Source organism: Pyrgilauda ruficollis, unplaced genomic scaffold, assembly GCF_017590135.1.
Source record: "Pyrgilauda ruficollis isolate IOZ18807 unplaced genomic scaffold, ASM1759013v1 scaffold3, whole genome shotgun sequence".
NCBI classification, from domain to species: Eukaryota; Metazoa; Chordata; class Aves; order Passeriformes; family Passeridae; genus Pyrgilauda; species Pyrgilauda ruficollis.
This window is the reverse complement of record NW_024524377.1, coordinates 13,561,566-13,587,936: the sequence shown is the minus strand read 5'-3', so window position 1 is coordinate 13,587,936 and position 26,371 is coordinate 13,561,566. Positions and strand designations below refer to the sequence as shown.

The window sequence follows — 26,371 nt, the reverse complement described above, 5'->3', positions numbered from 1 at the left end:
TCGTGGCCCGGGCTTCTGCTCCGCTGCGGGGGCAAGCAGGGTCATGATGGAGCGGGCTGTCCCCAGGGAGCTGGGCAGGCGCTCGCTGAGGGAGCAGGGCCCTGCCAGGAGCAGGCTGTCCCCAGGGAGCTGGGCAGGCGCTCGCTGAGGGAGCAGGGCCCTGCCACCCTCATCCGTACGGGGCTCGAGGGGCCAGGCCACAGAGCACAGCCCTGCTGTGCGGGGCTCCGTGGGCCGATAGTGGGCAGGGCTGTGCTGCCCCGCAGGGGCTGGGCTGTGACCCACAGGTCATGGGGACAGCCGTGCTTTCCGGAGAGGGCTGCACCCAGCTGGGGACACAGCGGGGGCTGCTCCCCTGCGGGGAGGGGGCTCAGCGCCACCAGGAGCCTGGGCAGGGGCGTGGGGTCGCTGGGAGTGCCCGGCTCCTGGCAGCAAAGGCTTTGTGGGTGCGGGAGCAGCGCGTGTGAGGACTTTTCCCTCTTGTTTCTCAGATGCTTGCTCAGACGCATGACGAGCTCCGAAACTCTGACTCTTTTCAAAAAAGTGGCTATGGCAGGAAGGTGAGCGGATGAGCAGAGAGTGCTGTTGACTTGGGTGGATTGTCTGGTAGGCAGGGAGAGGAGAGAAACAAAAAAACGTCCTTCGTCACAATTTTTAGTATCTGCTGTTTGGGCTGTGGCCAGGAGGTGTCCTCTTTGGACTCCAGAGCAGGGCTTTTGGAGACTCGTGGAGTTTTGCCGCGGGGTGGCTCCTCTTATCCAGAGTCAGAAACCCTGAGCGTAGAGAAAGGGCTGTTTGTTTGAGTGATTTCTCCTCCCTTCCTCCCAAACTGCTACTCCCTAAGGTGTCTGCAAGAGAGGCAAAGAAGAAGAAAGTCGTGTTCTGTGGCATTGAGGTGCCTGAAACACTCAGTTGGCATGACTGGGAACTTGGAAAAGAGACGATCAAACACCTGACCTTGAAAAATGTTCATGGGAGAGCCCAGAAGCTGAGTTACAGGTGCGTGGGAAGTTTGTTTGTCCTTTGTACTGCTCACGCTCTCTCTGCATCTTCACTCCCCCTGCTGTATCAGTCACGTCTGAACCTTTTCTCAGATTCGCCTTCCCTCTCTCCCCTTGAGTGCTGTGCTGGAGACAATGTGTGCACCCTTATGTTGCAGGACAGAAACCTGCTAATTCAGAAACACAGGCCTTGTTCCTGGCAGAAGTCTGTTAAATGAAATGCCTTGTTTTAAATTCTGTTTTGCTGATACTTCTGTCTGTGAGGCATTTCCAGTCTAGTGAGATTTTAATTGTGGATGCATGCCAGCCAGTCACTAGTGTGACCTAAAACCATTGCTCCCGGAGTCCCTCTGGGTGCTGAGCCATTCCAGCAGTCCCTGTGACCCTCCCTGCTCTGAAACTCAAATGTGTCTGTCCTATGTATTTTGTTCATACCCATGTCCTGAAAACATAAAATATTGTTCAAGGAAGTGGTACCTTGAACTGGGAATAGGTTTTCAGGACACCTGGGTTCTGTCCCTCTCTTTTACTGCCAAAGTACCCTTGGGGTCCAGTGTGTAAAGTGCTTCTAAATTGTGGGGTCTGGAGGTGTTGGTTATTCTCTTTTCTGCTAACTTAAGCTGCCCACCCTCAGACAAAATCTCTTGTTTTGATTTTGTTGTCTAGAGCTCCTTCCACGCCATTCTTCTTCACTGTTTTCCCGCAGCCGATTACTCTGAGCCCTGGTATGTCTGTAAGTCTGCCCATCATTTTCCGGCCCAGTGAAAAGGTAAAGTAGCAACATCACAACTGCCCTCAGTGCTCAGGCTGCATTCTGGGCAACAGCAGCGGGCCTCTGCCTCTCTTGTCCTTTCTTTTTGTTTTCACTTGAATGCATGAGTCCTTGGGGAAATTCTCGCTTAGAAGGAGTAGGCAGAATGACCTTCCTGATCTGTCCCCATCTTCATTACCCGAGGGAGCCCTAATCCCTGACTTCTCTGAAGAAGTTATGAGAGGAATCCTCACAGAAAGTATTATTCCCAGTTTTTCATATACTACTTCTGCCTTTCAGCTCAGTAAGATAAAGTGCTTAAACTGTCCACCCCTGGTTTGATCCCAAGAAACACCTCTGGGTGGTTTTAGTGCTGAACCTTGAGCTAAGTGGCTCACTTTCTGCCTTCCTACAGGAGACTCCAGAGCCTCTACATTCAAGGGCTGCCAGTTTTTTCAAGGGATATGTCAGGGGCCACCCTTCTTTTGGATGGAGGGTGTTCTGTAAGCTTTATTTTAAACAGCAATGATTCTTTTCATCCAGACCCTTTTCTTATTTTTCAGGTTGTTTGTAGTGTCTGTCTTGGCTCTGAGTGTTGATCTCTGGCTCTTGTCGATAGCTGTGTGTCTTTGATGTGTATCTCTGTCCTAACCATAGAGCTTGTCATTGGACAGATTCCCAGTACCCTGCTCTCTTAGTATCATGATTTTCTGATGACTGTTCAGTGTTCCCTTTATGAAATAAGCTGCTGGCCTTGTTCCATTTTCAGTGAATAGTTTGTCTGCAGCACATCAATTGCTAAATCAGGAGGCTGCCTTTCTTAGAGAGAGCAAGGACTGTGTGTGCTGCAGTGTCCAAGGTCTCTCCTTACCTGTATAAGTGTTACTCAGGAGGGATGACAAATGGGAAGCATAGAAAACACATATCTTTCAATTCCTTCTGTCTTGGCTTGTTTAGCAGATGTCCTGAGGCTATTTCTACACAGTGCTGTCAATGCTGCATCTTTAGGTTTTGTGTTATCTGCTTGGATTTCTAGCTGACAAAGCATTTAATCAAAAATTGATACTTCCATGCTCAAAGAAATGGTGTACATGCTTCAGCAGTTCAGCTGAATTGGGATCTTGAAAATACTGAAAGAAATCTATCTGCCTGAAACAAACTGGATGAAACTAATGTGGCCTTCAGCTGCTCTTCATGAGAGTATTTGTGTGTTCTCTGACAGAGGAGTACGCTTGAGTGCCTTCCACACTGCCTGCCTTTTCTGAGTGATTCGTATGCTTGCTGTCCTGCACAGAGGCCTGCACTGGTGCCTCTGTTGCCAGCATTTTTTTCCCCAACACTTGCAGTGGTGAAGGTGACAGGTGTTCATGGGCGGAGCTGCAGCACCTGCAAGGTGGAATCCATCTAACTCCTGTCTCCCTTTGCTTTTCTGTGCAGAGGGATTATGAAGACAACATCCTCTTAAAGAAAGCTGAGGGTGAGTTCTCTGTGACCCTGCATGCTCTGCTTCCACGCTTCTGTCTGTCCGTCCCGGCCGCTGTCCAGTTGCCTGTCTGTGCTGTCCACAGTGCTACAGAGGCGGCGTTTCCTGTGTGCAACGTTGGGTGAGTGAGAGGTGGCTAAGCAGACACTCTTTCTGTTTTGTCAGGTATTTTGCCACTTTCTTGGACTCTCCAGTGAATGCAGCTCATTCCAGTGGTTATTAGTTCTGTTGGCTGCCTTAACAACAGGCAACTCTGCCTTCCCTAAAGTCTTGGCAGAAAAGGCAGCAGAATGGTAGTACAGGTCATTGTGGGCACATCTTGGCATCTCACATCTGTTTGTTGCCAGCATAGGCAGAGAACAGTTCATGCACAGGAACTAGGTGGGGACAAGCACAGAACATTCCACGTTCACTGGAGAGGCCTGGGCTTCCATTTAACTGAAGGCAGCCTGCCCAGCATGAACAGGGAGAGATGAGCTACCAGCTGGAAACATTTTAGTCATTTAGGAGTAAGGATGCTCCCAGTTACCAAGGTTTGTCCTATTTTAATGAGGAAGGTCAGTAGTGTAGAAAGGAATGCAGTGAAGTTTCCAGGCAAGGAGGAGGTGTACCTCCAACCAAGTGATTCCAACCATTTCAAGTGTTTCAGTCTCCACTTGGAGAAATAATTTACTACAAGTGATAGGCCCAGGATGTTGGAGGATAAGGATGGTATCAGCACACATCTTAGATCAATAAAATAGAAAAAGCTGATGGCATATCATGTTCTTTGCAGAAATCAAACAAGCAAAGGGGTTTCTGGAAAATTGAATAAGGTATTAGGGAAATGGCTCAATCCTCTTTTCTCACCTGAGCATATAACAGAGGAACAAATAGTCATTTAAATTAAGTAGCTGCAAATTTAGATACAGTAAAAGCAAATATTTAATTGTGGAACTGATTTGCTTGCTATCACCTAATAGTCATTAATAAAGTTCTTAGCTGTAATAACTAAAACTCATTAGGGTGTGAACAGAGCATTTGCAGAGACTAGGGACAAATTTCTTCACAGCATCACATATTTGTCCAGCTGCATTTGGGGTTCTTCCATTCAGCACTGGTTGCTTCATATCCTAACTGAATAACCCATTGGGAAAGGCCCACCCTATGCATGATTGCACAGGCAGCAAATGATCCATTGATCTGCTTAAAATGTATCTCCATTTCCTAGTGATCTCGTTAGCATCTTTACCTGGGAGACATCAAGTCCTTTCTCCATGGATCCTGAACGTGGCACACTGAACCCAGGTGCTGAGTGCATGGTCAAGGTGATCTTCCAGCCCGAGGTGGCCGGGGTGCATTATGCAGCAGCAGCATGCTGGTTTGGAGGTGAAGTGAAACAAAAGAGGACAATCATGCTAAAAGCCCTGGGTGAGTCTTTCTTGCATTTAACACTCAAAGAAATGTGTATTACCCCTAACTCTGGAGTAGCATTCCACAGGGATACATGGAGGGCCTGCATTTTGAGGCTCTGCCACACTTGGCTCAACCCAGTGATGAGCAAGTGAAGCCCACAGTTTGAAAGTGGCCTGTGGAATTCTCTAATGTACTTTTGCCAATTTGGAAATGTTATCTGAAGAGACAGAGGGTCCAATATGCCCTGTGGCATGTTTTGGCCAAACCAGCATTTCTAAGGCCTGTTTGAGTTGACGGGGCGGGGGGGAAGAAATGAGAGGAATTCACTGGAAAAAGCCTCCACAAAGTCCTGGCTTTGTCTGCACTCAGTGTCTCCTGTCTGTCCCTGCTAGACAGAGAAGCAGAGGGAAATTTCTAAAGCTTTCTTGATGCAAGCTAAAATAAGCAATGATTTCATTAGCAAGTGCATGCCTGAAGTGACTTGTATGGCCACTGACAAAAAAAAAAAGTGATTCTGAGTTAAGTAAATTAGATCTAGAAGGGAGTTTATTTGGTTCAAAGCAGGGCCAACTTTGAAGGTAGATCTAACTTCAGAGTTATCTGAGGTTCTTCAGACCTTGTCCAGTTGAATGTTGAATATTCAAGAGTAGAGGTTCCACCTGTCTTTTCTAATCCAGTATACTATTCTCTTTAACAGCCAAATACCCCTGCCTGTGTGTGAACGTGACAGGAAAGAAGTCAGAAGACGTACAGCCTGAAAAGTTTCAAGATGTCCTGTGTTTTGGATCAGTACCAGTGGGGACAACTGTGGAGAAGTCTGTGGAAATCTTCAACATGTCTGTGGTATGGGGAGAAGGAGATTGACTTCTTGTGAGAAGCTGGCAAGCTGACATGTTTCCCTGGCATATGTGGTCTTGTGTATCTCCCTTAATGCTGTGAAAATAACCTAAGTGTGAATGTGAATGAAGCAGAGGTGATGAGCCTTCCCATGCCATTCACCCTTGCCTTCCAGCTACAGTGCAAGCAACTTAGTCATTTGCAGCGTGGTAATGCAGTTTCCCCCTGCTTCCCTTCTGTGCTTAGTCCAGATCATCAGGTCCTTTGCATCCTGCAGCTCTCCTGCCCACTCTGGACAAGTCCATCAATCCTGTGTGGCAGTTGTGCCAGTCTCAAATTGGTGTGTGTGCGTGTCCCAGGCAACTGATGGATCTTCTGCTGCCCTCTGTGGATTGCAGCCCAGTGAATTGTTCAAAAGTCAAATGGATTTGAGCACCTTGTTACCTGTGCCGGCTCAGCCCATCCCAGCCTCTTAAGTGATGGACGTACTCAGAAACTGCTGACATAGATGACAGCAGTGCTGACTCCTCCACAGGCCCTGCAGCTTGGGAGTGGGAAAGACACACTCGTTTTTGTACTGTTATTATTCACACTGCAGGTGTGCTCAGCATTGCCAGGCAAGAATCAGAACAGTTTTTTAAAGGGTCTCGAGTAAGGTGTCAGAGCACCAGCTTTGTTTTTTTGGGAAAAGAAGACCCATAAACAGGGTGGAACTGTGGATAGAGGGAAATAAGTTACCTGCCTGCATGTTCCCCTGGTCACAGCAGTCATTTACGCTTTTTTGGCCCCATGGGACACCTTGAGCCATCTTTCCACCTACCAGGAGGGGCATTCCAACCCCAGAGCTCACCAGGAGTTTTGCTGCAGCCTGCTGATTTCTGAGCATGTTGAGGGAGCTTGTTGCCACCCGTTCTCCATCAGAACAAGATGGCAGAGGTTTGCTGCACAGTGGTTCTGTGGTGGCCTTGGTGTTCTTGGTGGTGTTCAGCACTGCTGAAAACTACAGTTCTTACCTGATTAGTGTCCTTCATTCAGAGCCATCCTGGCTCATGTTGGCTCCTTTGTTAACCTGTTGCTTTTCTACTTGTAGGTTGATGCACCATGTGAAATAAAACGAGCAGAAGACCCTCTTCGTGGTTATGTTTTCTCCTGTGATGTGTCCCATGATGTTGTCCCTGCCAAAGGGAAGTTGGTCTTGTGGATACGGTTTCAGCCCCAAGTAGTAGGAGAGCACAGTACTGACTATTTCACTATCACATCTGCTGGATGCCACTTGAAGACTGTTCTGAAAGTGGTTGGCTCATGTAAAGGTACCAAAGCCTTCCCATTTCTCCCTGTCAGCTTCTCTGGAGGGAAAAGGTTAGTGCTTGGGGAAGGACTTGAAGTTATCATAGCCTGAAGTCACAGACTAAACTCCTGCTGGGATCTGGCTGTCCCTGCTGGGACCTATACTTGCGTGACTGCTTTAAGTGAATGTCCAACTGTTTGCTAGGATCAGTAGGTTTTCTGAGGAGTTTAATCTGTTTGGGAATATCAGTTAAGTGCAGCAGTGTCTTGTGACATGTTGGAAGAAACAGCTATCACAGGTCCAGGATCTTATCTTGTATGTTGTGCTAGGTCCTTCCGTGTCCCTGCACCAGCATTCTGTGGACTTTGACTGGATCAATCTTGGAGAAAGTTTGATGCGGACGCTGAAAATCAGCAACACGTCAGATGTCCCAGCCTATTATCAGTTTGATATGGATTGCAAAGGGAGCGTCTTCTCCTTGGATCGGCCCTGCGGAGTCTTGGAGGGTGGAACAACACTGACACTGAAGGTGACCTTTCGACCTGCTCACCCGATGAACTATCACCGCAGAGTCGCGTGCCTTGTCCACCACCAGGTATGGGAGGCAAAGGGTAGTTTCATTGCTGTGATACTTTAGAGGCATCTTCAGTGTAATCCAACAGGACTGACCTGTCTCACTTAGTAGTCCCTGCAAATCTCTTCCCACTGCATTTTCATGGAGAACTATCATAGAATCATTAATATTGGAAAAGACCTCTAAGATCATTGAGTCCAACCGTTAACCCAGCACTGCCAAGTACACCACTAACCATGTCCCCAAGTGCCACATCTGCATGTCTTTTAAATACCTCCAGGGATGATGATTTAACTACATCCCTGGGCAGCCTGGGGTGACAACCATTTTGGTGAACAAATTTTTCCCATTATCCAATCTAACCACTGCCCAAACACAACTTGAGGTCATTTCCTCTTGTCCTATCACATCTTACCTGGGAGAAGAGACCAGCTCCCACATAGCTACACCCTCCTTTCACGTAGTTGCAGAGAGCAATAAAATTCCCCCTGAACCTTTTTTTTTTTTTCCCAGGCTAAACACCCCCAACTCCCTCTGCCATTCCTCATAAGATTTGTGCTCCAGACCCCTCACCAGCTTCATTGCCCTTCTCTGGACACGCTTCAGCTCCTCAATGTTTTTCTTGTACTGAGAGGTGCAAAACTGAACTGATAGTAGTCAAGACAGAGTCTCACAATTGCTGAGTACAGGGGGACAATCACTGCTCTGGTCCTGCTGGCCACACTATTTTTGATATAAGCCAGGATACCCTTGACCTTCTTGGCCACCCAGGCATACACTGGCTCATGTTCAGTTGTTGTCAGCCATCACCCACAGGTGCTTTTCTGATGAACAACTTTCCAACCACTCTGCCCTAAGCCTGTAATGCTGCCTGGGGTTATTGTGACCCAAGTGCAGGACCTGGACTCTTGTTAAGCAGAATCCCGATGGTGCAGGTTCCTATCAGCACTAGGGTGTGGACAGTCAGTAATGCCTGTGGATAGAGTGAGGTGCATCCTCTGTGGCTCTTGTCCGTTTAGGTCTCTCTCCTAACTTCGGCTGCATAGCTGTGCACTGAGTGCCTTCCATTTTCACTCCAATTTCAAGAAAGTTCTTGTCTCACATTGAGACATAAAGTAAATGGTAGCCTAAAACTGCAGATGCTAAGCCTTTCCCAGCATGGTTATAGAAGTGAGGTACTGGTATGGTGAAACTCTCAAAGCAATCACAGGACAGTTTATTTCTTATTATCCTGTCTTGTGTTTTCCCAGGAACCCCTGTACGTGGACTTTTTTGGTACCTGCCATTCAGACACAGCTAAGCCAGCCACCCTTCAGAAAAGACACCTCTCCTGGTACCGAACCAACATGGTGAGGGGACTGACCTTCTACGCCCCTGATATCCTTAGTGAAATGCTGAAGGATGGGAAGTTGCAGATGGATGAAAAGGGAGCCCTCATGCTGCCCCCTGAGGTATGAGCTGCCCTCATTGGAATCTAAGACACTTCCAGGTCTTCTCTATATATGCTGGGTATCTGTTGTACAGAAGACAGATTTAGAAGGGCTTGCAAGTGCCAGGCTGATTTCTTTAGTATTTCTGCTGTTGATGTTCCCAGTACACACCAACGCTATCTTTGTCAGCTGGCTTTTACCCTGTCTCAGCCACAAAGCTTCTTTTTGGCTTTAACTCAATCATGGGGTAATTTTTTGCTTCCTCTTTCATTTCAGATTGAGGCTTACAAACAGAAGCCTCCTTTAAGCCTAGACTTTGAGTTGTCCTAGGAACTCTTGCTGAAGTGCATCTTGCTGAAGTGCCCTCTTGCTCATGAAGGCAGTCAGCACCTGGTGTCTCCCACAGGCACATTTTCCTTACTCACATGGAGATGTTTCCATCCTGTAGATTTCTGAGGACCAGCCGCCCAAGGAATACGTTGAACCCAATGCCATGGATGAATATTTCTACAATGGTGTAAGCAGCGACCTGGCCTTGTTTCCTGCTCATGTTAGTGTCAGCCCCAGGGAGTATGATTTTGGATGCTGCATGCCACTACACAAGGCAAAATCTCTTTCTCTCTGTGTGACCAACCACACCAAAGGAAATGTCATTGTTGCCTGGACTCCAAGCGATGGCAGTGCCTTCCAAGTGCACCCTGAAATCTGTGACATGCCACCATTGAAGTCTTCAACCTTCCATGTATTTTTCAGGCCTACTCAGGTCAGCAGTCTTTATGCAGCAGAGCTGGAAGGTTTTGCTGTTTATAAGGTTAGTAGGGATTACTAAGACTAGAGATGACCTAGCAAGCAACTTTTTGCAGAATAAGTATTATGTGGGAGTTAAAATTCAGCTTAAACCCTTAATTTTGAATTTGAAAAACTAGCACCTCTGTTAACTCTTTGGCCACTGTTTTGATACACTGTTGGGTTAAAGTTTCTCTTTCACCTGTGTCCTGGCAGAGAAATGACAGAACAAGTCACAGCTCATGTACATGCACAAGTAGACTTGCTCTTACCCTAGGAAACATGAAGCATGGTACACCTCACTGAAGGAGGAATTACTATGAATTATTGCACTATTAGTATAGATGTGAGCCTGCACAAGAACAGTTATTGTGGCCTGGGTGAGGGGCAAGAACTTGGTCTTCGTGTCTGGCCCTCCACAAGTAAAGCTGCTGAGGGCACTCTCTCTATTCTCCCAAGTGATGTGGGATTCATGTTACACGAGTCTGCAATTACAGGAGATTTAGCTCCCAGAAATGTCCTGGTAAGTGAAACTTAGCATTTGCCAGTTTCTCTCTCTTTGTTTCTCATCTGGTACTGATCAGTCCTTCTTCCCTGAAAATGTCAATTCCTTAGCCCCAGGGATGTCACTGAACAAGCAGCTGCTTGAGGTAGTATGTGCACTTGGTCTCTTCCAACTCAGATTAATCTGTGGTTCTGTGAAGGCACCTTGCCACACTCCCTTCCTGCACACACTGTGTTGTCCCTTGTGTGTCTGCAGGTGATGAGATGCTACAACAACATTGAGAATGATGCCACCATCTGTCCGTCGTGGTGCCTGACTGTGAGGCTGAGAGCACACACATATGAAGCAAAACAGGAGCACATGATTCCACAGTACATCCTGGATATTCCCAAAGTGTGTAACTGGTTGACCTTTGGATCTTTGCAGAGACACTCGCTGTTCTGAATTCTTTACTTTGTCTCCCATTGCACTGAGATGTGACTTTGGTGGTTTCTGATGGTGTGGAGGCTCCTGCTGTGGTACAAGACTCGTATACTGTTTCTCCTGCATTAGCTTGCCAGCCTCCACCATGTCAGCTGTACTAACCATCTCATTAGCTCTGAGAGAAAAGCTGTTGGGATCACCTTCTTTTCTGTTTTGGTGGACCTAGGCACTAACAAGGGTGTTGAGTCCCCTCCCAGGAGCCTCAAAAACTGCATGCACTTGGGCAAACAGAATCCTCACTTACGAAAGAGAAGTGGTAGTAAGATAGAGGGGAAGATTCTCTCTCTGTCTTCCTGCTGTTTCTGTAGCACAGTAAGGTATTTTTCCTATGAGGTAAAGTGAAATCTGATCCCAAGACATAAGAATAGTCTTGAGAAATCTCCTCAGCTAATCTAGGCCATGCAGCCTTTATTTGATGTCCATGAAGTGGAGCAAATTCTAGCCTGCTGGAATTCTTCATCCAGGATGTCACTGTGCACACAGAAACTGCAGGCACCAGCAAGTAGCTCGCTTAATGGATGGGCATAAAGCATGGCATGATGGAAAATAGGTTCACTAGTCCCATGAGCCCATGAGGGCCACTGTGGGAAGGGAAAAGACCATAATTCGTGTACCCTTAGGTGGTTTCATTTCTTTCCTTGAAAAGAAGCAGTTAGAAAGTTCTCCATAGACTCAGGATAATGCTTATTGGAAACTGGAATTTAATATAGTGAAAACATTTTCTTAAGCTGGTTTTTAAACCCAGTGAAAGCAACCCTTTTTGCTTGTCTCTACCAGAGTTTTCCTCCTGTGGTTTGTTACAATGATACCCACTGCAGCATGCTGTTGTCCAACACGAGCACCTCTTTGATAACCTTCAGTGTGAACCAAACTGCCTGTCCCTCTGTTTTGGTCAAGCCCAGCTTAGGACACGTCATTCCAGGAGGCCACCAGATTTTCTTTCTCTCCACTCACCCAGTTAACACAGTCTTGCAGCAGCATGTCCTGCCTTTGGAGCTGAACTCTTATCCTGCATACACCAAGGTAAGGAGAGGGAAGTGAAAGATGGTGAGCAAAGTTTTGTTCCCTTGTAGTCGTCCCTTTTCACAGTGACTTGCACTGGGATGCTTATTACGTCTCCTAATGGTTAATTTAGATTTTTCTCTTTGGAAATAGGAATGAAAGAATATTTTCAAAATTTAATATGGAGTCAACATTGCAGAAGGAAGGCCTTTGTGTTGGCAAACATCCTGTACCCCTTGTTCCTTGCATTTCCATCTCTTGGAATACACTGTATTATGCTAAGGGCCTGACTTCACAGCACAGCCTAAAGCCCTTCCCCTCCTTATTAAGATCCAGATTGTTCTTGCTTCTCTCTCAGAAGGAGCAACATCTTTGTAAGGTTCCTCCAGAGGTAGCTGAGACTTCTAGCTAATATATTTTTCTCTTAATTCCGTAGGAGATTGTTCTCCAGAGTTGTGGCCAGTCCCTTCTTTTGCTCTTAGAAGATGATGGAATTCTCTACTTCAAGCCTCTCCATGTAGGGACCTCCTCTACACGAATGTACACCATTAAAAACTGCACAAGGCTACCCATGGTTTTCACATGGAAGATCCATCAGTCAGACAGTAAGATCCTGTCTGTCAGCCCCACTGCAGGGATCCTCCAGCCCTATGAAACCATGGTAAGTTCAAATTCTACCAAAGTTGTAGTTTGCTCTCTACAGCACAACCTCAGCCTGGCTTTGAATATCTGGATGTTCATTCCCAGTGTGAATCTTTGACACATATGGAGGTGGTGTGTCTGTAGAGAAGTAGGTTAACTATAATGGAGGAAGGGACTGTGCATTAAATGCAGCTGTTGAGGTGTCTGGGTTTATCTCTGGACTGGAGCTCTTGTGGGCACTCTTCCCTCTTGTGGTTGCAGGCTCAGGCATGGACTTTTACTCCTGACAAGGACACCAAGTACGTGCTGCGAGCTAGGGTGTTTGTGAAGTGGAAAAGCCCAGAGCCTGTGTCTCCCAAAGATGTCCATTATGTCTTACGGGTCATTGGAGAAGGGGCACTGGGCGTGATCAGGGTAAGGAACAGGGGCCCACTGAGTACTAGTAGGGGGGACCAGAGTGGGATGGGGGTCTCGGACTTTCCCTTTTTGCACAATCTGTACTGGAGGCGGCCAATAAGGATTCACAGCAAAATTCCCAGACACTGTTTTCAGTGTAAGTGACAGTACTCATTCTAGTGGCCTAATGGCAACATGTTGTAAATGTCCTGCCAGTTCAAATATGACCTTAACAAATCCTCTGGGATTGCTCTGCTCCAGACTAAACCAAGCAAGCCATTTGGCTCCTTGGGAATCACTGTTCTCTCCTCTCATTCTGTCTGTTCTCCTTCTCCATTTCTTTTGCTGTTAGTATGATTTCTAAGTGTAGTGGACCTTTTAAAGTGGTATAGCCAGCACACCTCCACATGGCTTTCCTCCTGTTATCTGCTGGTCTGTGCAGCCACTTTCATTTTAGTCAGGTTTCTAAATGAACCAGAGGTAAATAAAATAATACTTTGTAAGTCATTGCCCAATGTCAATCATGTTGATTGATGGGTGATCATGTCTTCGAGGTACTTAGTCATTATAAATTGTATGTGAGTGCACAACTAGCCAGAAGAGAGGGGCACTCTTTAAGCAGTCACAAAAGGAGCAGCAAAAATCTCTCAGCCTTGACCCAAGTGCAGCTGGCCAGCTAGTGTTCTCACAGCCCTGAATATGCTACATCCTTCCCAGTAAACAGCCTGAAAAACTGCTGGAGAAAGCATTTGGAGGAGGGATTAAGTCCCTCGCAGACCTGTTCCACATTTTATTGTGCTTCAACTACCTGAAAGGAGTTTGTAGCAAAGTGGGTGTTGGTCTCTTCTCCTGAGTAATAAGCAATAAGGCAAGAGTAAATGACTTAAAATTGCATCAGGGGAGGTTTAGATTGGATGCTTGGAAAATTTTCTTCAGAAAAGGGATTGTCATTCATTGGAATGGGCTGCCCAATTAAGTGGTTAAGTCTTCATTCTTGGAAGTATTTAAAAGACATGTAGATGTGGTACTCAGGGACATGGTTTAGTGGTGGCGTTGGCAGTGTGAGGTCAATGGTTGGACTCAGTGATCTTAGAGATCTTTTCTAACCTTAACAATTCTATCTCCCAGGGCATGCCAGGTCCTACACAAAGCAGGGAGTCCTTTGCACTGCACTGCATGTGCCCAGGGATCAGCATGTGGTGAGATAGGTGCTGGCTACACTCAACCACTATGCTTGACATGTAAAAGTGACCTCAGCATGGCGGGTTTGTATTCCAGGCACAAAACCAGTATGTGGACCTTGGAAATGTTCTAGTTGGTGATCAAAAAACCTACAGCATTGTACTGCTAAATGATGGGATCTGTACTCTGAATTACATCCTCATTGTGGAACAACTCTTCACAGGGCCCCATGACCGTGAGGAGGTCTGCAGCGATCTTCTGGGTACTGTAAAGGATTTAACATGGGACAGGACCTTAGTTTTCCCCTCTTTTCTCCAAAACCAATCTAGAATTAACTTGGAGGTTGGACTGCTTGCTGGTTGGCTAGCACAGATTCTCTCAAACCTTAAGTTGTCTGCCCCTTTGCATAGGACATGACTTTTATATCTTGCTGGAAAAAGCATAATCCAGAGTCTGACAATTGAAGTTAGACCAATCTGGACCTTGAAATAAGATAAAATTTCCCAGCAGAGGAGGAAGTTAAATAAAGGACCTTAGCAGAAGAAATGTTGGAGCTCAGCTCTTAGCTGCCTTTCTAGAGGACCTCCACTTGGGAAGTTCCCTGCTCTTTGCTGGCCAGAGGCAATCTGGGTACTCCCAATGAGCTGACTACAGTTGTAGTCTGGGAATCCCAAATTCAGCAATTGAAGCTAATCCTAACTATTAGGCAAGGGGTGGCAGTGGCTAGAGTGCAGGTAGACTTAGTGATCTGTGTGTAAGAGACAGTAATGTCAAGAGCTCATACCACCTCTTGTATCCTACAGCTCTAGAGCTGGAACACTCTAGAGGAACAATTCCCGCAAGATCAAAAGCTTTTGTACGAATAAAAGTAAGGCCAGCCCGTCGGTTGCGTTACACCTGGAGAATCAGATATGATAATTGCATACCCAGAGGTGAGATGGAAGTTTTGGGGTGTTCAGGGATGGGGGACAGTGTTTGTAAAAGAAGAGACTAGCAAGACAAGGAGATTTCAGCTTGGAAGGTGAAAAATGTAATGCCATATGAATGAGAGTGGAACACAAAATATAAATAACTGTTTATGATTTTTCAGTGTGAAAACAAGGGGCACCTCATAAAATGTTTAGGCTGTAGGTTTAAATCAAAAAAGGTTTTTCTCACATAGTGCAAAACTAAATTGTGTAAAGGCACTGTTAAAAAGGATCACATTCATAGTCTTTTGGTGATGTCTAAATGTAGAAGTCAAGGTACAACTAGAAGTCAGTGGTTTAGGGGTTTTGAGAAGCTGCCAAACAAAAGATTATGTACAATGCCCATTCTTTCATTGTTCTCTTTCCTCTTTGCTGCGGTCAAAATGACGCAGGCAGCAGCCCCTTAATGGTACATGACTACTTCCTGGTGTTTCTTTCTCTCCCAAGCTGCAGGTCTTGCAAATTCAAAAGAGAAGAAGCAGTTCCTCTGCTGCATTGCAGTAACAGGCGTCTACCCCACTTTGCGCATCACAGACGCTTGTACAATAGGGACTGCCCGCGGTAACAGCAAGATGCACATCTGGAAGCTCTTCTCCTTGGACACACTGAATGAATTCTTGGAGCAAGACCCAACTCCTGGCGAGCTCACCTATAAAGTCCCCACAAGGCACAGGTGAGATGAGGAAATGGCTCAGTGGATCTTTGAGTCCCTTGCATGAGCCAGACAGAGATGCTGTGGCTTATTGGCATGTGTTGTAGCTCCTTGCTGCGTGGCACCCTGTTTTTCCATCCTAACTGCTGCAGGCAGTTGCTCACTTTCACTTCTCTGCTTAAGCTCCCTTGAAAGGAGCCACAGAAACAGAGAATAATTTGATTGCAATAGACCTCCAGAAGTCTCTGGTGTAGTCCCTTGCTCAAAGGAGGGACATATAGATCAGATTGCCTAGGGCCTTATTCAGTTCAGTGCTGAATATCTCTGAGAATGGAGAAGCCACAGTTTGTCTGAGCTCCTGTTTAACCATTTCCATGGTAAAAACCTTTTTCTTAGTATCTCAGCAGAATATCTTGTATTGCAACTTGTGCAGTTGCCATCCCTGACCCCTTGCTCCATAAGGCTGAACAAATCCAGGTCCCTTTGTCCATCTTTGTAATCACAGAATGGTTTGGATTGGAAGGGACCTTAAACATCATCTAGTTCCTACCCTTCTGCCATGGGCAGGGATGCCTTCCACTAGACCAAGTTGCTCAGAGCCCCATCCAGCTTGGCCAGTGTGCTCCAGCTCTTAGCCATTTTAGTGGCCCTCCATTGGACCTGCTCCAGTATCTTAGTGACTTCCTTATACTGGGGAGCTAAAGAGAGACTTCAGGCTAAGCAGGACTCTCTTATATCACTCTCTCATTAGACATACATAAAAGATTTTGAAAAGAAAATCGGGTCTGCCTTATGCTCAGTATCCTTTCTCTCAAAAGGGTTAAGAACATAAGGTCAGACAAGAATTATAAGAAAGACAGCCAGTGTGGAATGACCTTTCCCCTGTCATTCCCTGATGACCCTTCCTCCTGTTTCAGTTTAATATTTTCTTTCTCTCCTGTGACCAGCACATGCTTGATCCCTCCAGTGTATACCCCTCTCCTGCTGGATTTTGACTTTGGGTCTGCCCCGGTAGACTCAATGCCTACCGCTGTGATGCTTCTGCTGGAGAACAAGGGTGTGGTACCTGTGGACTGGTAAGCAGTGCTCACTGGAGCTCAGCCTTCTTTTTGGGGGTCTGGAAGTGCTCAAAGGGCTGTGAGAAATTTGCAGATTAATAGAGTGGGCTTTGTAGGGACAGCTGCAGCTGTTGATGAGTCTAGGTGGGGAAACAATCAGGGAGATGCAGATCACACCTGATGAAATGGGCTGAGCCCATTTGGATTGGATATGCTGACCATTGCCCTGGGGAAGTTGCATATCCTTGTTGCTGACCAGCTGATTGGTTCCCTAGGGCCTTCTTGTTTCCTTCTGATCAGAAGATGGACATAGAGCGCTGGGCAGAAGATGTTGACTTTACCCCCCAGGAGCTGCACCAGATGAGAATTCAGGATAACCAGCTCTTCAGTGTTTCCCCAAAGTCAGGAAGACTTCTTCCAGGGCAGGAGAAATCTGTCCAGCTCTCACACAGGTGATGACAAGCATCTGTTCTTCAGAGCTTCATGCTGTGTGCCAGAGCAACACATGCCATCAGTCCCCTGAGTTTCCATGCCAGATTTTCCTTCCTCATCACATGTTCCTCAGCAGAGGCTGGGCAAGTAAAAAGTTTCTGAACATGTCCAGTTTCTGGACCCCACAGAGCTGATCTTCCTCAGGAGAATGTTTTCATGCCCTTTAACACTGCAGAGCAAAAGGCATTTAGTTTGACATGCTGGGGACGCTGGTCTGCCTTGACCTGACAGTTGAGGAGATGAACAAGATGCTGCACTTCCTGTGCTTTTGATTATGTAATTATATTCTTTTTTTTTTTTTTTTTTTTTTTTTTGTCATCAGCTAGAGCTACTAGCCCTTGCGTGCCTGTAGAAGGTATGAAGAAAGCTCAATGCTTCCCTTCTCAAAGCAGACCACATCTGAGAAGTTCTGGCATTTTGTTGACCTAAAAACTTGGGTCCCTAAATAGATGTATGAGTAAAATCAACATTGTATCAATCATTCCCACCCAAACACCACTGGGTTCCCCCCCACCTCCCCGTGGCCCTTACGCAGCAGTGACTCTTTAGCTGGGAAGTGAATTGTCTCTAATGTTCTGTGTGACTCTGACTCTATTATCCTGGGCACAAGGTTGATTTCTACTGTTTTCCTCTCTCTCCTCTTTCACTGATAGACATGATTTCATTGGCACTGATCGCCTCCCTGTCCTGCTGAAGATTTCCTATGGCCATGAGATTCTGGTAAGATAGCAGGTGTCCCTTCCCTCCATTTGCTGATCAACAGCAGGTAGGAACTGAATTAATAGGTGTTTTCCCCAGAATCTGCATAGTGTACAGAGGGCTGTGGCCTTCCCCTGGAATTTGCACTAGCCAGGCAGTAAGAGAGGGCCAAGCAGAGACATAAAACCAATGTTCTGACAGACTTGTGGTTCCAGCACAGGGTGATGTGGGCAGTGCACTGGCAGAATGGCCCTTGGATGTTGCATCTGCTGGATTCTTCTACAAGAGGACTATTATTTATTTGTTATTAGCTTTGTATTTTATTAATGGTGTTAGTGCAGAATTGCATCTTCCTTCAAGACAATGCCAAGTCCAAAACAGCTTTCCCAGGTTTTACGGTCCCTGCACGGTTTCCACACTCTGGTGTAACTTATGGTCAGGATTCCTGTGCATGTCTCCCCTCATTTCATCTGCCTCACTGTGAGTTGTTTCATGCAGTTCCTGGAGTTCAGATCTGCAGTCCATCTGCTTCTTTCCTATGCTGCTTTCCTGAATCTCTCCATCTCGTCAACCCTCAATACTCTACAACCCCCCCGGAATGAGCTTTTCTCCAAATATACCACCATCACCTGCTGTGATGGTAGTTTGGGAATGCACAGGGTGGCAGAGCGTCCTCCACCTCTGGGGTTACAGCGTCAGCTCCTTCCCCAAGCCCAGAAGATACTCCCTGGGTTCCTGGTTGGCTGCAGCCTTTGTCCACCCACTTATTTCTCCTACCAATGATGGAGGAGATTCTTACTCATCCTTCCTTCTTGGCTTCTTTCTAAGGCATCCCAGAGATCTGTGGTGTGTTTTCCCTGAGATCTCCTCAGGCTTGGAACTAATTTCTCTCTCTCCCCCTCTCTCAAACTGTCAATTAGAGTCAAAGTCACCTTGTGCTCTGCCAGGCACCACTCATGCCCGGCTGAGCCTTCCTGTCTGTCTCTGAAGTTTCCTATGAGACCATTGTGTTCACATATCTCTTTTATTTTTCTTTTCTTTCAGGACTGTTGTCAGCTGAAAATCCAACCCTTTGACCAAGCTGTTCAAACAGTGGCTTAACTGTGCCTTCCCTCAAAGCCCTTGGATAGGCTCCCTGTGCTCTGCCTGCCTGGCACAATCCTGAGAGTGACTGTGAGCCTTTCACCAGCTGGCCAGTGAGGGAAGAGGCTTTGGAGCACCAGAAGCCTATAGGGCATACATCCTCTCTTGCCATATAGCCAGTGGCTTTGGTGGTTACCAGAGGCCACCACCCTCTGTCATGCTGTCCCTGCAGAAAGGGTTAGAAAAGTGTGGGATACCCTGGGGATGAAAAGATCCCTTGGTGCTTTTGAGCTTTGGCAATAGGAGCTGTAGAAGCCAGTCCAGAGACATGGAGCAGTGCAGGTGGTTGCAGCCTGCAGAGGTGCAGTGCCACTACTGAACTGCTGATATCAGAAAGTAGGAATGGGAGATACTTCTGCAAAGAGGGCAGCTGAGGGACTGAACGCAGTGTGCCTGCTTTCCTTGCAGTCATGGCATGAAGTGCACAGAGTTTCCAGCTCCTGGGGCAGAAACTGCCCTAAATATGCTCACATTCCAGGGCTGAGTAAATCCTCACCTGTGATTCTGGTTAAATGTGCAGAGCATATGCTAACCTTAAGCATATGTTAACCTTGAGCAAATGCTGTAGTGTCACCCCAAAAGTTACGCTTTGGAAATTTCCGAAAGCAACAATAAACAGAGGAGGAGCCCATTGGGCTGGGGTATTGCTTGGTTACTCTGTCAAATTCCAAATTATTTGGCTTCAGAGGTGTGTGGTTAGCCACCTGCAAGCCAATGCCTGTTTTTCCTTTGGGTTTGAATTCACTTCTGTGATGACTTTACCTACATGAATAGATTTTGACCTCCTGCTCCTCTGTTTCCCCAACTTAATTTTCAGAAGAAGCTTCTTCTCTTTTATGTCTTCCTCAGTCAGTGGCCAACTTTTAGTCCTCTGATGATTTATAGGTACACTGAAGGACCCAAACTAATTTCCCATTGGCAATTTTTTCTGGCTATACAAGGAGACGTGTGTGTTTCCAGTTCCTTGTGCAGCAGGGAAAAAGGCCTCCCACAACCTAATGCTTTCACAGATTCTCCTTGTCTCTTTCCCTGTAAGACTGCCTGTTCTCAGAGCTGAGATTGTTTGGCCAGGCAGAATTTGCAGCCCCCCCCCCAGCAGTTTTAGTAGGAAAAGCCCAGCCAGCTGCATGTGTTTCAGGCTGAGGTAGGCTGGTTCACGGACCTCCCTGGAGAGAAGGGCTGGATCCCGAGGAGAATCCCTGAGCACACAGGTTTTATAAACTGCAAGTGTTTGCACTTCACTTCATAGCTGCTAGTTTGGTATTGTGAGATGTTATCACCTGCAGCATGTGTTCTCCAGGCAGCTCTCCTCGCTGGGGAATCTGGCATCCCCTGGCATCTATCTTATGATCTTAATTCTTCACTGTGGGATGAAGTCTGTGCACTCTAGAAGGAGAATTTCTTGGAGCAAGTCTTCACTTTTCTCCATTTGTCTCTGTTTAACTGATAATCCTCTAAATGTCATATCCTCTCTCAAATGGAAACTGATGACAGTTTTTCCTGAGCAGTTCCGGTCTGTTGGAATGCAAGGTGGCTTTTTGATCAAAGTTATATAAGTGAATGTTTCACTCCCAAAGCTCAGGTAGGTTCCTATCCCTTTTTCCCTTGAAGTTTGAAAGCAAAGCTTTTGTCTTTCTCCTACTTTCACTTCATCTGGCAAGCTGTGGTTCTCAGGAGGCTGGACACTTATGTAGTGCTTTGAAAAGATCCCGTGTGAGACCTTGCTAACTTTGTATTTCTAGTTCTTTCTCCCTCTGCATTTTGCTTATAGATCTGAACTGGAATGCGTTTTTTAAAAGGAGTTGTCATTCTCTGCTCTTTTTTAAGCAGCTGATACAATATCTCCTGCAGGTGTCTATCTTTGCAAATATTCTGTCTTTTACACATCTATTTGAAAAATAGCCATGCTTCAGGCTTAACTTACTGTGACTTGCAGCAACTTGGCTCCTGTTGGCCCATGCAGAGACATTACTAGGTGACTGCTTTGCAGCCTCTACCCCAAAGCAGACAGCTCAGGGGTACTTGGGAGTGATCCTGCAGAAAACAGTGCATCATCAGTGCATCTTCAGCCTGTGGTTTTCTCAAAATGCAGGAACCTGTATGATTGCAAAATCCTTTCTGTGAAATAGCTCTGTAAATCTCTCCACTTGGCTTGGAGTGCCTGGTGGCTTCTTTTCCAACAGGATACTGTTGATTATCAGTTGATCACTTAAAATTCAGCTGGGATCTTCTTGCTTTTGGACTTGCTTCTAGCTTTTGGGCTGCTAAACACATTCTTGAAGCACTCTAGTGGACATCCAGATGATTCTTTCCAAGAAGAGGCCGTTATTTACCTAAATCCTATCTTGTGAAAGTATTTGGCTGTGACAGCTGCACACTCTTCTATACAGTCCAGACACTTTCATTCATGGAGAATTCATGGAGAATTTCCACCATACACTTGCACAGACAAGCACTGATGCTGGCATAGCAGAGAGAAAAGTACAGTCTTTCTGATAGAAGAAGAAAACCTTTCAGAGAAGATCTGGAGTAGGTTCTCCATCTCCTTGATTTTTGTCTTAGGACACACTATCCTCGTATTACCAATTAAAGTTTGTAACTGTGTGGCCTTCCATTTGCAAAGTACTTCAGAGTCCTTGTGCAGTTGTTAGTGATGAGACCAAAGCCCTGTGAGGAAGTGACTGCATTTCTTTCCCCTGTAGCTGACCTTCAGCGGTGTGACAGTGGAACACAACCAGCGGTACGTTCATTTTGCATCCACTAAGCACGTCTTCGCACCCATTGCTGTTGGACGCTCCCAGCCCCCCACACAGGTGAGCATCTTGGAGCCAAAGCCAGCAGCCAGTGTAGGGAAGGAGCTAGCACTACTTTGTCCCAAGGACAGGCAGTGTCTGAGGCAATTCTCAGAAAATGGAATGGTCTCCATAGTGAAGCATCACAGGAGAGCTCTGAGGATAGTTCTAGGCAGAGTTTGGAAATAGCTGCTGGGACAGCAACAGGGAAAGTACTTTTCACCATCTGCAGTTTGACAAGATTTGGTGTTCACTCTGTAATCAGAATGCTTGTAAGGCATGTTGGGCTGTTCACTTATTCTCTTGCATTGTATCTGAGTGAAAACTTGCCTAACTGCTCCAAGTACTCTGGAGATAAACCCTAATTAGTTTTTTAGTAAATTAATTTAACTTCCTTAAACACTTATTCAGCAAAAGGAAGCTTTGATTCTGTTCTAATCTGCCTAATTTACGTGGGAAGTGAACAAATCTGAATTGAATTAAGAGCACTTTAATACAAGTGTTTTTGCGTTTTACGTAATCTGCTTTACAATGATCCCTTTAGCTAATCTGTATTAATTTTTCCCTATCGTGAATTGGCAGGACACCATTTGGAGAGGCACTTTGGTTATCAATGTACATGTGTGGTGATAAACCTTCAGCACAGCTGCCTATCAGAGCCTTGGTGTTAAATCTTGACACTATGAGGTCTTCTCATTCTTAGGAGATGAGCTGATTAATTAAATATTAATGCTTATCAGCATCCCCTGGGTAGGTGTTAACAAGTTTAACTTGTACCTGGTATAAAAAGCACTGCTCTTTCTGACTCACTTCAGATTTATAAACTCTACAATGGTGGCTCCGTGCCCGTGACGTTTGAGGTTCAGCTGGACAACATTGTGAAGATACAAGAGAAGAATTTTCAGCATCCTGTGTTTGTCTGCCTAACTCCTAGAGGAGAAATCCCCCCTGGTGAATCAGGACACATTGGGTGGATCTTCTCACCACTGGAAGCTAAAACGTACACGGTAAGAGTCTCCTCATGACTGAAAGAAACAGATTCTGTTGTTGACCTAAAATTCTTTAGGTTTCTTTATGGTGGTTGTAATGTAATGCTACAGCTGAATTGAGCCCTATGCCTCCAAGAAGCAGAGTCTTGAGAGCAAATGAGTGGCTGGTCTGGTCTGGAAATGGAGCAGATAAATTTGTCTCATAAGTTTTTTCTTCCCAAGAAGAGATACCTTTACAACCAGAGTCATCCCAGTATATATTTTCCAAGTTGCAAACAGTAGCTGGGGATATCAGTAATATCTGTTCAGATTTGTGGTTCATTGTTGGTCTCCAAAAATTCCCACCAAAGAGACTGAAGTCAGTGTCTTCTGTCATTGCAGTGTATGCTGCTGCAAACTTCTAAAACCAGCCTTCCCAAAGACCTCTGTCCCTGGCTGCAGCAGGCAGGCAAGGCCAGAGCTCTAGCACTGCTTGTTGCTTCAGTCTATGATGAATGCATGGATAAATAAATAAATTTAACTTTAAAACTCCAACCTTTGCTCCACGATGTAGTCTCCATCCATCTCATACTGTAACTGGCTAATTGACTACTTAACCAGCTTTCCTGGGCTAGCGGGAAAGGCCAAGGCCTGAAAGAGCAAAAGAGACTGGATTTCTCTTTATCCATGCATGGGGTGTATTTAGACCAGGCCATTAGCAAGTGTGCTAGCTTATTGCACATCTCTCCCAAACATGACTCTGGACTCAAAACTTTTATCTTGTCCGAGACAGGTTGACGTTCTCATCCAAATCCCGCAGGGTGACTCGACCCAGATTACTTTCCAGGGAGTAGGCTACAATCCAAATATTGTAGAAGAGGCTGCCACATCCAGACAATTTTTTTCTTCTGCACTCATTCCAGGTTCTGCCAAGCTAACTATGCCCGGGCAGGTAAGTTCAAGTGTCGGATATGAGCAACATGATCAGTCCAGAAATGTGTGAGAGACTGAGATATACAAGTGGCCCCATCTTGCAGTAGTGTGTTTGCAGGAGAGTTCATTTGCCATGAGACAGTACAAGACATTTCCCTTCCAGCAGGTGATCTAGAGCTTAACTCATGGATGCTGAAAGGTGTCGTCCTTCCAGCTTGTCACTTCCATAGCCATTAGAACAAAAACAGGTTTGGGTTTGTTATGTAATTTTTTTCTTAGAAGTTGCCTCCCATCACAGCTGCCTTTCTTCTGTGCAGCTACAACACCTTTTTCTTTCCTAAATCATTCTCAAAAAGACTATTATACTCCTGCTGTGCTCTGTCAGGGCTTGGCTGCCACCATTTCCCAGCCAAACTCAGGTGATTCATAACCTGAATGCTGACCTGTAGGGTGGTCACCTATTCAGGCATATGCAGAGGAATGCACTTGTTTGACCTGCTGCTGACTCAGCAGAAGCTTGTCTGGCCTGGCTGGAGCTGGCCTGCCAGCCTGGACAATCTGTTGTTAAACTCACCCACAGATCCAAGCACAGTGAATGAGCATTTCACAGAAGCAGCAGAGGCTTTCTCCTGGCAGGTAAAGGATTCAACCTGTGTGACATTAGCATGCCTTCCTTGGAGCCAGCCACAGGTCCACGTGCTCTTTTGCTTCCAGCAGGGCAATTATATTCCTGAGAACAGCAAAGAGAAGACGCTTGAAAACTGCCTCAGTCTGACAGTGAAGATGGCATTCTGCAAGGCTCTGTTGTCTGAAATCAAGTTTCTTTCTCTAATGATAACTGTACTTAATTAGAGACTGCATTGTGCCTGGAGAATGGGACAAACTGGTAGCATACTAGTAGCAAGGTGTATTAGGGATCAACTTCCTAAAACTCACAGTCAGATTGATAGGGATTTTGCACAAGCACACGCCTCATGTTTCTCAGCTGAAGTAGGAAAAGAACTGGACTGCAAGTGCTGCAGAGAGAATTGGGATATTACTGGTCTCTGTGCTCCTGAGATCCTCTCCTGTCCAGCACCAGTGTTATGTCTTATTCATTGCTCACTCAATCCCACTGCAACCCAGCTGGCCTTCTGATGTAAAGCCACTGTAACCAGAGCAAACTTGAGAGAATTGTTACACTCTCTCAAGCTGCTAGAGTAAAGATGCCTGGTTAATATTATCTGTGAATTGCTGGACTTAAAAATGAATGTGACTTAGAGATGACTGTATGACTCCCCTTCCTCAATGGCTAGGTCCCATCTTCCTTCCCTGTTGTTCCTTGTGATTTCTCCTTGCTTCCTGCAGGCAGCCACCTTGTCCCATCACAGGATTTCCCTTGGAAATATCCCAGACTGCACCAAAGCTTGTCGACTTGTCTTTCTCAACAACATCTCGAAGACCAAGGCAGTGGTGTTTACCTGGCAGATGAACTGTAAGGAAATGGTGAGTCCTCCTTGATCTACACCTTCCTGCCCATCTCTATTGTGCCATGAAAGCTCCATTTTCAACAAGACATTCAGTTCTAGGGAATTGGCTTTCTACTAGGTGATGAAAGGAAAAGTGTAGGCAAGGGTTAGGACAGGGGGAACAACGGATTCAAAAGGGAAATCCGAAGACTTTGGTGAGGTTATATGAAGCTGGAACTACAAAATGCGATAACAAACCTCAGGGCTCTGTCTGCCAGCAAAGGCCATGTTTGTTCTTAGAATATATCAACTGCATCTCTCTCTTGCCACATACCTCAGAGGAGAGGTGTGTTTCCTGCGAAGAGAAAGCACACAGGAAGGTCCCAGGACAGTGAAATAGTTCCTCTGTTTTTTTTTCATTTTTTACTTAATTTTGTTTCCTCCTCTCGACCTTCACCCAGGTGTTCCAGATTGCTCCAGAGTCAGGGGTTGCACAGCCTGGAGAGAGTATCCCTTGCTTCATCACGCTGCAACCTACAAGGAATCCCTACTTCTGCAGAGTAAATCTGGTGTGTGAGGTGAGACCCAAGAGGTACCTGTGTATTGCCATGACCTGGGAATATTATTGTGGTTCCCAAATGGCTGACCCCAGCAGTGAGCTACCTGCTGCTTCCAGCTGAAGGAATCCTTCTTTGATACACACTTCTCACTCCTGAAGACACCTAGCTTCAACCTTCCTGATGCTTTAAGCATCTGTCTGTCTGTGTGATTCACTAGATGAAGTGTAGTTGTGCAATGTATAGCTTTGTGAGGGGAGCCCAGCTGCTAGAAGTGATTGTTTGAATGGGAATGGCTTTCAGTGGATGCCAAAGACTTGGTATCTGTAAAAAACAAGTCTTGCTGCTTTAATATTGGGAGCACAGACCAACAGTAGTGTCCCCTCAGAGTATATAATCTCTGTCTGAGACTTAAAATACTACTATTTTTTCCTCTTTCTGCCACTGGAATACATGAAAAGCAAGTGGGTTTCTTCCTGGGACCTCCTGAAGGGGAGAAACAGGCATGGACTTGAGCCACAGACTGTTATTTGCAACTCTTTTCTAGCCCTGCTCCCTTCAGTTATGGTTTGTTTCCTAGGTGTACATCCAGGAGTCCCTGGTTCAGTACGAGAGGGACCTGCGCGAGTGGGAAAAGGAGAAGGAACGGCAGGCTGTGGAATTCACCATCACAGAGAAGGACCTTGAGACTAAGAAGAAGCTAACGTCCCCTTCAGTGGTAAGTGCTCTCAAAACCTTGCACCAGCTTAGCTTGGCCAAGAAACAGCAGCCAGTGTTGACAAGGAGCATTCTTTAGGAAAACCTAGGCAGTTGTTAAGAGGACATGAGACTCTGATCTGCTAAAGACCTCAAAGCTGATCTGTGGTTAGAGGAAAATGAGATCTTGTTTTCTAGCCAAGAATCATC

General features: G+C 46.0%; 1 protein-coding gene across 1 annotated transcript in view; it reads left to right on the top strand.

The window, feature by feature from the left end:
* The first annotated feature begins 491 nt into the window (after nucleotides 1-491).
* The window catches only part of CFAP65 (cilia and flagella associated protein 65), a 31,266-nt gene continuing 5,386 nt past the window's right edge, over nucleotides 492-26,371 (top strand). Inside the window, exons 1-26 of the mRNA XM_041473233.1 lie at nucleotides 492-560; nucleotides 845-999; nucleotides 1,668-1,770; nucleotides 3,190-3,356; nucleotides 4,446-4,645; nucleotides 5,328-5,473; nucleotides 6,558-6,777; nucleotides 7,085-7,350; nucleotides 8,580-8,780; nucleotides 9,208-9,570; nucleotides 10,306-10,443; nucleotides 11,311-11,556; nucleotides 11,972-12,196; nucleotides 12,439-12,591; nucleotides 13,852-14,017; nucleotides 14,559-14,687; nucleotides 15,171-15,396; nucleotides 16,323-16,451; nucleotides 16,709-16,885; nucleotides 17,579-17,645; nucleotides 21,470-21,580; nucleotides 22,375-22,566; nucleotides 23,321-23,479; nucleotides 24,808-24,945; nucleotides 25,370-25,486; nucleotides 26,046-26,183. Coding sequence (XP_041329167.1) covers nucleotides 492-560; nucleotides 845-999; nucleotides 1,668-1,770; nucleotides 3,190-3,356; nucleotides 4,446-4,645; nucleotides 5,328-5,473; nucleotides 6,558-6,777; nucleotides 7,085-7,350; nucleotides 8,580-8,780; nucleotides 9,208-9,570; nucleotides 10,306-10,443; nucleotides 11,311-11,556; nucleotides 11,972-12,196; nucleotides 12,439-12,591; nucleotides 13,852-14,017; nucleotides 14,559-14,687; nucleotides 15,171-15,396; nucleotides 16,323-16,451; nucleotides 16,709-16,885; nucleotides 17,579-17,645; nucleotides 21,470-21,580; nucleotides 22,375-22,566; nucleotides 23,321-23,479; nucleotides 24,808-24,945; nucleotides 25,370-25,486; nucleotides 26,046-26,183 — 4,401 coding nt within the window. The remainder of the gene's footprint in view (nucleotides 561-844; nucleotides 1,000-1,667; nucleotides 1,771-3,189; nucleotides 3,357-4,445; nucleotides 4,646-5,327; nucleotides 5,474-6,557; nucleotides 6,778-7,084; nucleotides 7,351-8,579; nucleotides 8,781-9,207; nucleotides 9,571-10,305; nucleotides 10,444-11,310; nucleotides 11,557-11,971; nucleotides 12,197-12,438; nucleotides 12,592-13,851; nucleotides 14,018-14,558; nucleotides 14,688-15,170; nucleotides 15,397-16,322; nucleotides 16,452-16,708; nucleotides 16,886-17,578; nucleotides 17,646-21,469; nucleotides 21,581-22,374; nucleotides 22,567-23,320; nucleotides 23,480-24,807; nucleotides 24,946-25,369; nucleotides 25,487-26,045; nucleotides 26,184-26,371) is intronic.